The 13,341-nt window shown below is 45.4% G+C and overlaps 1 protein-coding gene across 1 annotated transcript in view; it reads right to left on the reverse strand.

The window, feature by feature from the left end:
* The window catches only part of LAMA3 (laminin subunit alpha 3), a 246,698-nt gene extending 234,900 nt beyond the window's left edge, over positions 1-11,798 (reverse strand). Inside the window, exon 1 of the mRNA XM_061130933.1 lies at positions 11,520-11,798. Within this exon, the coding sequence (XP_060986916.1) occupies positions 11,520-11,798 (279 nt within the window). The remainder of the gene's footprint in view (positions 1-11,519) is intronic.
* Between the last annotated feature and the right edge of the window lie 1,543 nt (positions 11,799-13,341).

The raw sequence follows: 13,341 nt of genomic DNA on the forward strand, positions 1-13,341 counted from the left end.
ACAAACAAGAGTACATTAACATATGTAGATGGAAACTAGAAAAAATGGTATTGACGAGCCTATTTGCAGGGAAGGAATGGAGACGCAGATGTAGAGAACGGACCTGGGGACACAGTGGGGGAGGGAAAGAATGGGACCAATGGAGAAAGCAGCAAGAACACATATACACACCATCAGGTGTTAAGATGGATGGCTGGTAAGAAGTTGTCGAGTAGCCTGGGGAGCCCAGTCTGATGCTCCCTGCTGACCTGGGGGAATGGGACGGGGGTGTGGGGAGGGAGACGCGTAAGGGAGGCAATGGATCAAGGCTGATTCGCACTGTTGTACAGCAGAAGCCAACACAACATCACAACACTGTAAAAATTTTTTTTTTATTTTTAAAAAAAGAAATGAAGAGCATGAACTCTGCAGCCAGAGTACCTGGCTTTACTACCTACTAGCTGCGTGACCTTGAACAAATCACTTAATTCCTGTGTGCTTCAGTGTCCTCATTGAGACAATGAGCATGCCAAGAGTCCCTCCTTCATAAATTGTTGTGAGGATTAAGAAGTCAGTTTGTGAAAGGTGCTTTGGAACAGTGCCAGGTGTCGGTAAGTGTTAAATTAATACTCTGCACGAAAGAGAGGAGCAAGATGAATGGCTGGTGAGAAGTTGTCCTGTAGCATGGGGAGCCCAGTCTGGTGCTCCGTTATGACCTGGAGGAATGGGGTGGGGGCTGGGGAGAGAGGCGTAGAAGGCAGGCTAGACTGTTCTCCTTGTTCACCATTCTGCCTGCCCCACCTTATTTGGTATTACTCCTGGACACAGTATACAGTGCAACATGAAAGTAATGGGGAATTACTTCTATAGCCCATGGTTAAGATACGCATTGAAAATCTAATTAAAACCCATACTGCTCTAAGCTAATATTCATTTCTTACTTCCACATGTATTTTCTAAGCATCTAGGATGGGAGGGGGGGGCTTCCCTGGCAGCTCAGCTGGTAAAGAATATGCCTGCAATGCAGGAGACCCCAGTTCGATCCCTGGGTTGGGAAGATCCCCTGGAGAAGGGATAGGCTACCCACTCCAGTATCCTGGCCTGGAGAATTCCAGGGACAGAGGAGCCTGGTGGGCTATATAGTCCATGGGGTCACAAAGGGTCGGACACGACTGAGCAACGAAGCACGGGATGCGAAAACCACTGAGAATACGATACACTTATGACATTTGAGAAACTGGCAGGACACATGGGACTCAGTGAGTTAGCTTTCCCCAGGGCAGGTTCCACCCTGTTGGCAGGAGGGATCTGATCAAGGATCTGCTAGGTCATGCAAACAACTCTTTTTTGAGAAGTAGAAAAAGGCTCCCTGACTCTCAACAGATACAGCCTTGCCCGGGCTGGATTTTCAGCCCCGCTGGCCAGGAGCTTACACATACAGCAGAAACCAGGCAGCTCTACTGACTAAAACCACTTAGTCAATAGGTCAGAGGTACCATTTAGTAAATTTTTTCCTCACTAGTCAAATTGTTCCAGAATGTTGAGAAAAAGTTAACACAGGTTTCATGGAAGCTTAAATCACAGCAGGAAATAAATTTATGGTCTAGAAGAATGTATTAGTGCTACCAAGTGTTAGTCACTCAGTCGCGTCCAACTCTTTGCAACCCCATGGACCGCAGCCCGCCAGGCTTCTCTGTCCGTGGAATTATCCAGGCAAGAATACTGGAGTGGGTTGCCATTTCCTTCTCCAGGGGATCTTCCCAACCCAGGCATTGAACCTGGGTCTCCTGTATTGCAGGCAGATTCTTTACCACCCGAGCCACCAGGGAAGCCCGAGTGCTACCAAAACTCACCTTAAAAAATTACTACCTCCCCCAAAATGTTATTTCAGCTGATAAAAAAAAAAAAAAATGTGTGTATACAGGAATTAACAGATGTATATGTGACTCCTAGCTCTGTCCACTGAAAGCAATGACATACTGGTAACAACGAGCACACCTCATATCCAGATCCTGGTTTCTACATACCTTACTAATTTAAAAAACAGAGCTCTCTGTTTACCTTTCTAGTTAGTTTCAACACTGGGGCAAAGAAAATTAAAAATGACCCTAGAACATCTCATGGTACCAGAAAGCACATAAAAAAGTCCTGGGCTTCCCTGGTGATTCAGTGGTAAAGAATCCACTTGCCAATGCAGGAGCCACAGGTTGGATCCCTGATCTGGGAAGATCCCACGTGCCACACAGCAACTAAGCCTCTGTGCCACAACTACTGAATCTGTGCTCTAGAGCCCAAGAGCCACAACTACTGAGCCCATATGCCGCAGCTACTGAAGCCCGCATGCCCTAGAGCCTGTGCTCTGCAACGAGAAGCCACTGCAGTGAGAAGCCTAAGCACTGCAACTAGAAAGTAGACCCTGCTTGCCGCAAGTAGAGAAAAATCCCTGCAGCAATGAAGACCCAATGCAGTCAAAAGTAAATACACAAATAAAATTATTAAAAAATTAAAAATAAAAACCCTACATAAATAAATAATATCTGAACAGTTATTAACACATTCAGTTCCATTCATTCCAGTTCAGTCACTCAGTCGTGTCCAACTCTGCGACCCCATGGATTGCAGCACGCCAGGCTTCCCTGTCCACCACCAACTCCTGGAGCCTACTCAAACTCAAGTCAGTAATGCCATCCAACTGTCTCATCCTCTGTCGTCCCCTTCTTCTCCTGCCTTCAATCTTTCCCAGCATCAGGGTCTTGTCAAATGAGTCAGTTCTTCATATCAGGTGGCCAAAGTATTGGAGTTTCAGCTTCAGCATCAGTCCTTCCAATGAATATTCAGGATTGATTTCCTTTAGGATGCACTGGTTGGATCTCCTTGCAGTCCAAGGGACTCTCAAGAGTCTTCTCCACCACCTTAGTTCAAGAGCATCAATTTTTAGGCGCTCAGCTTTCTTCACAGTCCAACTCTCACATCCATACATGACCACTGGAAAAACCATAGCCTTGACTAAACACGTCATGTGGTGCAATCAAAAAACAAACTTACAGAACAAGAGATGAAGAGGAAATCAAAATGGTACATTAGAAAAATTAAACACAAAAGAAAGCAGTAATGGAGAAGCTGAGGAACTAAAAAATACATGACATATAGAAAACAAATAGCAAAATGGCAGAAATGTCTTCATTCAGAAATGTCCTTTGAATGTGAATGGATTAGACTTACCAATTAAAAGCAGAAAGTGGCAGAATGGACTTTTTAAAATATATACATATATATATATATATGTTCTAAAACTAGACTCCAGTGATAGTTGCACAACTCTAAAAACTTACTAAAAATTGTTGAATTCACATTTTAAATGGATGTATGTTATGGTATTTCAATTATGCCTCATTAAAGCTGTTAAAAATGACTTACATGCTCCAATCTACTTTTAAGAAAAGATGCAAATAAGATGGGTAGCTTTCACATTCATATGTACACTAAAGATGTAAAACACACAGCTATCTTTCTGTAATGGTTTAGGTACAGTGTTCTTATAACTAAGGGGCTAAAATTAATAAGCTTTGGTCCTCTCCTTTCCCTATGATTTTATCAGATTAAATGATCCACACTGTCAGTGCCACAGAAGAGCATGAAGTGAAATCTTGCAATTCAAGGCCTGGACAATTCAAGGACTGGACATTTCCAGTTCTAACTTCACCCTGAAGGTCCACGAGCCCCAGTAATCTGTGATGTTTTGAGTAACAAATTTAAATTGCTGAGAAGACACGTCTGCATGCTCCTTTGCTAGTGAGTGAATTTGGCTCTCAGAAGAAAAACACTTAGGTTTCCTTCAAATGACTTGTATGCAAACTTTCACTGCTAAACTTTGGCTACTGTCCACAAACACACAACAGCTATTAGAAAAATCCTTTTTTAAAAAAGATCATTTGTCCTTCAAGTGCTTACCATAATCATTGGTCTGAAGTATTGAAATAACTCTATTAGTGACTGTTACAATCATATCAATGGACTCAGTAAATGTCTTGCGCTGCTACTGCTGCTAAGTCACTTCAGTCGTGTCCAACTCTGTGTGACCCCATAGACGGCAGCCCACCAGGCTCCCCCGTCCCTGGGATTCTCCAGGCAAGAACACTGGAGTGGGTTGCCATTTCCTTCTCCAATGCGTGAAAGTGAAAAGTGAAACTGAAGTCGCTCAGTCGTGTCCGACTCTTAGCGACCCCATGGACTGTAGCCCACCAGGCTCCTCCGTCCATGGGATTTTCCAGGCGAGAGTACTGGCAGTAAATGTCTTAGATGTCCCCAAATTTTCAGATCAGTTTCACAAAGGAAAGGGCCCTTGTTGAACTTAACAAAAGGCTCTCTTTCACAATAGGTCTATAAACAGAGCCTTAGTGAAGTTTTCCGGTTTATTACTGACTATAAGTCCAAGTTACACACACACAAACTGGGATTGTTTGTGGTAAGCATGCTTGTACTTAGCCATAACTCAGGTGTGTGTACTTCTCTATCATTACCATTCAGGTTAAATCTAAGTGCATTGAAAGAACATGTAAAAGATATGTTGAACTGTCAATGTACAAGATCAGGATCATATGTTTGCTGGGAATTCCCTGGTGGTCCAGTGGTAACTGGGGCTTGCTTCCCAGGTAGCGACAGTGGAAAGAAGCCGCCTGCCAATGCAGGAGACCTAAGAGACTTGGAATCAAACCCTGAGTTGGGAAGATCTGGAGGAGGAAATGGCAACCCACTCCAGTATTCTTGCCTGGAGAATCCTATGGACAGAGGAGCCTGGTGGACTACAGTCCACGAAGTCCCAAAGACACGACTGAAGCAACTTAGGATGCACCCATGCCAGTGGTCACTCTGTGCTTCCACTGCAGGGGGCATGGGTTCAATCCCTGGTGGAGGAACTAAGATCCTGAAAGCTGTGCAGTGTGGCCAGAAATTTAATAATAAAAAAGAAAAGATCATGGGATGTATCATGGAGAAAGTAACAGGGAAACATGCATTATCAAATGTAAAATATATAGCCAATGGAAATCTGCTGTATGGTTCAGGGAACGCAAACTGGGCCCCTGTAACAATCTAGACCTATGTAAACATACGGCTGATTCATGTTGATGTTTGGTAGAAACCAACACAATACTGTAAAGCAGTTATCCTTCAAATAAAAATAAATAAATTTTTTTAAAGATCATATATTTGGTAAACACATGCACTTCATTCATTGTGAGCACAGTGCTCATGTCAAGCTAAACCAAACACAAGGTTATATTTTCAACACGGCCTTCCACTTCCATTTTATCGTCATCTCTATCAGAGGTCAGTAAAGTCACTCCTCCCATGGTATATATGGACTGGTTCCAGGAACCCCACAGATACCTAAATCTGCAGATGTTCAAGTCCCTGATATAAAATGGTATATACTTGCATATAATGTATGCACATTCTCCCGAGGACTTTAAGTCACGTCCAGATAACACCTGATATTAATACAATGTAAATACTATGCAAATAGTTCCCAGCAAAGGGCAAATTAAAGTTTTGCTTTGGAGAACTTTCTAAATTTTTTTTCTCCCGAGTATTTCCAACCCACAGTCGGTTGAATCTGTGGATTCGAAACCCAGAGATACTGAGGGCTGCCAGTAATAATGTCTTTACATTCCTTGGGTAAGTAAACGTTTAAAATTAAAGCTCAGGGACTTCCCTGATGGTCCGGCAGTTAGAACTATGCACGCCCAATGTAGGGAGCCCAGGTTCAATCCCTGGTCAAGGAACTAGATCACATATGGTGCAACTAAGACCCTGTGCGGCCAAATAAATATTTTTTTGAAATTAAATTAAAGCACAAACTGTGACATATTTGGATTGTAGTTACTTTTCATCAGAATAGAATTAATTTGTATATTTTCTTATCTGCTCTTTAGAGTCAGACTGGGCCGTGCACTTGTAGACCATTTGCTGCAAATCTGCAATGCTTACACCTGGACACACCTCTCCTTGAGTGACAAAATACAGGGAAACTATATGAGACTAAAAATAACTTCATGCATGCTCAGTTAGGGAAAATCCTGGATAAAAGATACAAAAAGACCAAAAAACCCAACTGCCACTGTTGAAGAGCTTGGAGCAAAAGCAAGGTACAGTGCATTCCCCCCACTCCTGCCCTGGAGGCACACACCACCACCTAAGTGGTGGGGAGACCACCTAAACCACCCCTCCGACCTGACTCTTGACGCACCCTTGCATGTTCAGTCGCTCAGTTTTGTCCCACACTTTGTGATCCCATGGACTGTAGCCCACCAGGCTCCTCTGTCCGTGGGAGTTTTTCCAGGCAAGAATACTGGAGAGGGTTGCCATTTCCTCCTCCATGGGATCTTCCTGACCCAGGGGTCCAGCCCAGTGTGTCTCCTGCCCTCCACACAAATAAGGAACAAGCTCGCCCCCACCTCCCCCAGGGGGTGAGCAAAGGAGCCTGCTGGTTCTCACTCCCCAGCTGCTGCAGCAGGGACCCCAGTAAAGCCTTGCCTGAATTTCCTGTCTGCCTCTGATCAATTTCTCTTGATTAAGGAGGCCAGGAACCCTAGTAGTAACATTTATATTAACACCAACTGTATCTTCACTCTGCCATCCTTTCATTCATTAGTTTCAGAGCATCTATTCTGTTCCAGGCTTCGTCCTAAGCACTGGAGAGATATCGGGGAACAGGACAAGACAGGATCTCTGAATCACAGAGCTCTCAAACACCAAAACTTAATGTCTGAGCAGTAACAAGTATATAAAATTTTGTTTAATGAACCTTAAGTACAGAAAAACCACTGCAAACATTTTTCACACAACAAACAAACTACAGACTTTTTAAATGCCCTGCCTGTTGACACACGCTACTGTTCAAGTATCCACATTACTATTATTATAGAATCAGTCCCATAAACCCGGGTTGTTGTTTTTTTTTCTAAGATGTGACTTTTATCCATTTTTTACTTTTTTGCAAAATCCTTTTGACCTGAAATTCTAAACTCTAGTTGGCCCCCAAATTTTATTTTTAGAGACTTCAAAAAAATAGAACTATTTTTACTAACTTTTCTCTGTTTCCCAGCTTGAGTAGTATGTCAGCAGATTTAAGACGACCAAAACTGGAATTTCCCTGGTGGTCTAATAACTAAGACTCCACACTCCCAAAGCAGGAGGTCTGGGTTCAACTCCCAGTCAGGGAACTAGATTCCACATGCTGCAAGTAACATGCCACAACTAAAAATCCTGCATGCCATAACTGATACCCAATGCAGTCAAATAAAGAAATAAATATTTATATAAAAAGATGACTATCACTTAGGTACCGCCAAATGATTAGTCTTAATCTCTCTCCCCTTCCCCCACCCGTCTCCCACCACACCTCACTTTTCTGAAAGGAAGGTCTGCACCAGCAGCTACTAACACTGAGCCAGAACAAGTGTCTAAGAGTCCAGCTTCTGGAATTCGCCTTCTCCTTCTCGTCTCCAACTTTTTTTCCCACAAAAGTTCCAAATTGATGGACTTTCTCTGGGATGACCAGTGACTGCTAGTAATATGTGCATGCTCAGTCACTTCAGTTGTGTCCAACTCTTTGCAACCCCTTGGCCTGTAGCCCACCAGGCTCCTCTGTCCATGGGATTCTCCAGGCAAGGATACTGGAGTAGGTATCATGCCCTCCTCCAAGGGATATTCCTGATCCAGGGATCGAATTGGTGTCTCCTGAGTCTCCTGCAATACAGGCAGATTATTTACCGCTGAACTACTTGATAAATATTTACAAAACAAGAGAGGTACTCTGTTCCATCAAAGAAAGTGTGTTGTTTTTAAAATATGTGAAAAAGTAAATACCGTTCTAAAGAAATGCATCCTTGGAAAGAATTTTGAAAAATAGGTGTTTGGAAATGTGTTATCTTTTGCTGCTGAAAAGATGGAACTGTGTTACTCTAAAAGCTCTTACATTTGTACATTTTAAAAACACAGAAATGGAATTTTCTAACATATTTCAATATTTTCCAAGAGAAGAATGAACTTTGAATCCATTGTTTATAACATTAAAACACAATACCTTCCTACCAGGAAGTACTGAATTCCAATTTAAAAATGAACTGGCCAAGTTTCTACATTTAAAAAAAAGCTTTAGAATAATTGGAGGATGGAGCAGAAGTACAAGTACCACAAGCCAGGAAACTCTCACAGGGTCCCATTTTTAGAAAGGCTGCTCCCTTAGTTTAATGCTCTATCACTGCATCTTGAAAAGAAAAAGAAATGCAAAAAAGCAAAATGGCTGTCTGAGGATGCCTTACAAATAGCTGTGAAAAGAAAAGAGAAAGCAAAGGAGAAAAGGAAAGATATATTCATTTGAATGCAGAGTTCTAAAGAATAGCAAGGAGAGATAAGAAAGCCTTCCTCAGTGATCAATGCAAAGAAATAGAGGAAAATAATAGAATGGGAAAGACTAGAGATCTCTTCAAGAAAATTGGAGATACCAAAGGAAAATATCATGCAAAGATGGGCTCAATGAAGGACAGTAATGGTAGGGACCTAAAAGAAGCAGAAGATATTAAGAAGAGGTGGCAAGAATACACAGAAGAATTGTACAAAAAAGATCTTCACGACCTAGATAATCACGATGGTGTGATCACTCACCTAGAGCCAGACATCCTGGAATGTGAAGTCAAGTGGGCCTTAGGAAGCATCACTACGAACAAAGCTAGTGGAGGTGATGGAATTCCAGTTGAGCTATTTCAAGTCCTAAAAGATGATGCTGTGAAAGTGCTGCACTCAATATGCCAGCAAATTTGGAAAACTCAGCAGTGGCCAAAAAACTGGAAAAGGTCAGTTTTCATTCCAATCCCAAAGAATGCTCAAACTACCGCACAATTGCACTCATCTCACACGCTAGTAAAGTAATGCTCAAAATTCTCCGAGCCAGGCTTCAGCAATATGTGAACCATGAACTTCCAGATGTTCAAGCTGGCTTTAGAAAAGGCAAAGATCAAATTGCCAACATCCGCTAGATCATCGAAAAAGCAAGACAATTCCAGAAAAACATCTATTTCTGCTTTATCCATTATGCCAAAGCCTTTGACTGTATGGATCACAATATACTGGAAAATTCTGAAAGAGATGGGAATACCAGACCACCTGACCTGCCTCTTGAAAAACCTGTACGCAGGTCAGGAAGCAACAGTTAGAACTGGACATGGAACAACAGACTGGTTCCAAATAGGAAAAGGAGTACATCAAGGCTATATATATTCACCCTGCTTATTTAACTTATACGCAGAGTATATCATGAGAAGCGCTGGGCTGGAGGAATTACAAGCTAGAATCAAGACTGCTGGGAGAAACATCAATAACCTCAGATATGCAGATGACACCACCCTTATGGCAGAAAGTGAGGAAGAACTAAAGAGCCTCTCAATGAAAGTGAAAGAGGAGAATGAAAAAGTTGGCTTAAAGCTCAACATTCAGAAAACTAAGATCATGGCATCCGGTCTCATCACTTCATGGCAAATAGATGGGGAAACAGTGGACACAGGGGCTGACTTTATTTTTCTGGGCTCCAAAATCACTGTAGATGGTGACAGCAGCCATGAAATCAAAAGATGTTTACTCCTTGGAAGGAAAGTTATGACCAACCTAGACAGCATATTAAAAAGCAGAGACATTACTTTGCCAACAAAGGTCTGTCTAGTCAAGGCTGTGGTTTTTCCAGTAGTCATGTATGGATGTGAGAGTTGAACTATAAAGAAAGCTGAGCACCGAAGAACTGATGCTTTTGAACTGTGGTGTTGGAGAAGACTCTTGAGAGTCCCTTGGACTGCAAAGAGATCCATCCAGTCCATCCTAAAGGAGATCAGTCCTGGGTGTTCATTGGAAGGACTGATGTTGAAGCTGAAACTCCAATACTCTGGCTACCTGATGTGAAGAGCTGACTCACTGGAAAAGACCCTGATGCTGGGAAAAATCGAGGGCAGGAGGAGAAGGGGACATCAGAGAATGAGACGGTTGGATGACATCACCGACTCAGTGGACATGGGTTTGGGTAAACTCTGGGAGTTGGTGATGGACAGGGAGGCCTGGCGTGCTGCAGTTCACGGGTCACAAAGAGTCAGACACGCCTGAGCAACTGAACTGAACTGAACTGAAATGCAGTTTCAGTTTTTGAACTAGCAGCTCCACAATTTCATTTTGCAATACACTCTGCAAATTATGCAGCTGGCTCTGAAACTCAAGAGTCAATGTAGTTTTCATTTGAACTTACATATTTTTGAGGTATTTTCTCAGTGACAACAACCACGAAATGCAAGTATGAATGTAAAACCAACTCTGAATGGCTATATCACGCTGCTAAACTACACTTATCAAAAATTATTATATATGATTAATATTTGCATACTTGTTTATTTATAACTAGTTATACACAATCACAAAGCATTTAGAGAAAGCAAAATTATTTGGGGCTGTTAGTAAAGAAAATTAAAAGCATTTTTATTTCTATTTTTATATTAGAGTACACACAAATGAATGTCATACATGCATATGCCTTATAAACAAATTAGCATGTATTTCATAAGAATATACTGCATGTTCAACAACTTGTCAAAAGACTTTGGAAAACAGATCTAGCCTACGAATGATAATCTTTTCCTTTTGGAGCCCAAACTCCGAAATTACTCCCTCTTCCGGCAATACTTTACTCAGCAGTACTTTAGGAGAGAGGGAGGGAGGCAGCGACCAGCTTGGTTGGTAAAGAGGATTTAGAGTCAGGACTGGGTTCAAATCCAAGCGTCCTCTATGAAGTAGCCGCATTTCTTAACCTTTAACCTGATCAGTGCTTAGAGCAATGTGACGTTCGTGGACCTGGCACCGCTCCAGTCGCTGATGAAGCACCAGTGACACGGGCATCTATACAGGTGTTTCCACAAGAGGCTGATGGACTCAGCACCGTTGTCTCTACCTGCTCCACTCGCCCCAGGGACTCCGGATGGTGGCAACACTTCAGGTTGTGAGGTGAGCTGCCTCCTTCTGGTGACACCGGAGTGGTGATACTGATATAACCCAAACATTTCTCTCTTTAAATATACCAGGGGATCTAACTGCTATTAACTTATCTTCATAAGGCCAGGAAGATGAAGGGCCTGGACGGAGGGGCGTCGGTGAGGCCCGCGGGGACTCAAGGCTCGGGGGGCGCTCCCTGGGTGACGGATGCAAGAGGACAGGACCACGGTCCAGTCCACCCCAGGAGTGCAGCTTCGGACTTTCTCCTGGGCTTGCCCAAACGGAACCTCAGCCCTTCACCTCGCGCGCTTCACCCATCCCGGCCTCGGGCGGCTTGTCCCGGAGAGTAGTGCTCCCCAAGATCACTCCGGGACACTGCGCCCACCTCCGGGGGTCGCGGACCCCCGCAGGAGTTCCGCCAAGAGAGTGCGAGGGAAAGGGTCCGACCCCTTCTCCTCAGGGTGGCTGCCCCGCGCGGAGAGGGAGCCGCCCCCTGCGGTCTCCAGGGGCCTTACCTGGATGGTGTGGCCGCTGCCGGGGGCGGTGGGGCCCCCCACCAACTTGCAGTAGAGCTCGGGCCGGGGCCGCGCGCCCCCGGGCTCCCGCTCCCCGCAGGTGGCGGTGGCCCAAATCCTGGCCGCCTCGGCCAGATTGAAGTAGGGCGGGTGCAGGCTGAGCCGGGCCGGGGCCGGGGGCTGTCGAGCCGCCGCGCACCCCGCCGGCACCAGCAGCAGAGACAGCAGCGGCAGCACCGACCCCGGTGCCCAGTCCCGAGCCCGCCCGGCCGCTGCCATCCCGCCGCGCGCGGTCCTCCCGGCTGGGCGGCCCGCGGAGGGGCTGGGGACCCCGCGGTGCCGGGAACGATGCTCACGCGACCAGCGAGCGCCGCCCGGGCGTGGGTGGTGGCGGCGGATGCGCGCCCGCGCCCCACGCGCCGGGAGCCGGCGGCCAGGGGGCGGCTCCTCCGGGCCGGAACGTGCGGCGGCCGCAGCGGGCACCCGCCCGACCAGGAACTGACAGCGCCCGGCCCCGGCCCGGCCCAAGACTGCGGCTCCGCCAGCGCGCTGCAAACTTCGCGGGCGGGGAGGGCCAGAGGCGTGTCCGGGTTCCCACCCCCGCGGCTGAAGGGAGTCCCCGACCGCCCCACCTTCCCAATTCCCGGGCAGAGATCGGATAGCCCGCTTCTCCGGAGCCTCTAGGTGGACCTCGGACTAGGGGCAAGGAGGCTCCGGCGAACGGGGTGAGACAGTAGCTGCCACCGCCTGCAGAACCTCCAGCAGAGCCATTGTGGGTTCCCAGATGAGTTTCAGTTGTCGAAGGACAAGTCCCGTCAATTCTCAGTCACTGGGTCGCCAACAAGATCTCTGGCGCTGCACACACATCCTGAGGGTGGGATCAAAGGCGCTCCAGGGAACTGGGAGTGGCCGAAGGCATACAACTTAAAGACAGCCACTATGGCAGGCTGTAGTTTGCTGGGCTGTAAAGCCACCTCACTGGAAAGACTGATGCTGAAGTTGAAGCTGAAATTGTTCAGCCACCTGATATGAAGAGCCGACTGACTGGAAATGACCCTGATACTGGGAAAGATTGAAGGCAAAAGAAGAAGGGAGTGGCAGAGGAGGAGATGGTTAGATAGCATCACTGATTCAATCGTCAGGAATTTGCGAAAACTGGGAGAGATGGTGAAGGACAGGGGAGCCTGGCGTGCCGCAGTCCATGGGGTTGCAAAGAGTCAGACGCGACTTAGCGACTGAACAACAACAAACAAACCCACCTTGGGGAAAATCCTTCAGATGCCCCATCTGCTGTGTTTTACAGGAAACAGCAATGCTGAGTGTGTTACTCTTAGCTGTCACATGGCCTCTGGGTAGAGGACAATAACCTCCCATCTCCCGGGGCTGAGGCTTAGTCTTGTAGACAGAACACTTCACCAAAAAGGAGATGGCACAAGCCCTCTAACAATTGAAGGAGGGTGTCATTGCTGCAGACCAGGACTGACAAAAGTGCCTTGAGAAAGAAGGACTAGAGCTAGAGCTTCCAAAGATGGAGAAGGAAAAAAGAGGTAGGGTGTGAGAGCGCTCCTGGAACAAAAATTGAGATGAAGATTAAAATGAAACAGTTGAAAGGAGAGAGAAGTAACTAGCATATTTATTAAACACTGGGATAGGTTGTAGTAGGAAGGAAGCGTGTCTATTTAATCTTATGTTCTTCAAAAACAAAAAGGAGAAAGGAATTTGTGGGGATAACAAAACTGTAAAGACTGATAAATTGACTACATAAAAAAATGTGTGCACCAAAAAGAAAACAGAACAAGTCTGAAACAAATGAGGGAGGAAA

The sequence above is a fragment of the Dama dama genome, chromosome 27, assembly GCF_033118175.1.
Source record: "Dama dama isolate Ldn47 chromosome 27, ASM3311817v1, whole genome shotgun sequence".
NCBI lineage: Eukaryota > Metazoa > Chordata > Mammalia > Artiodactyla > Cervidae > Dama > Dama dama.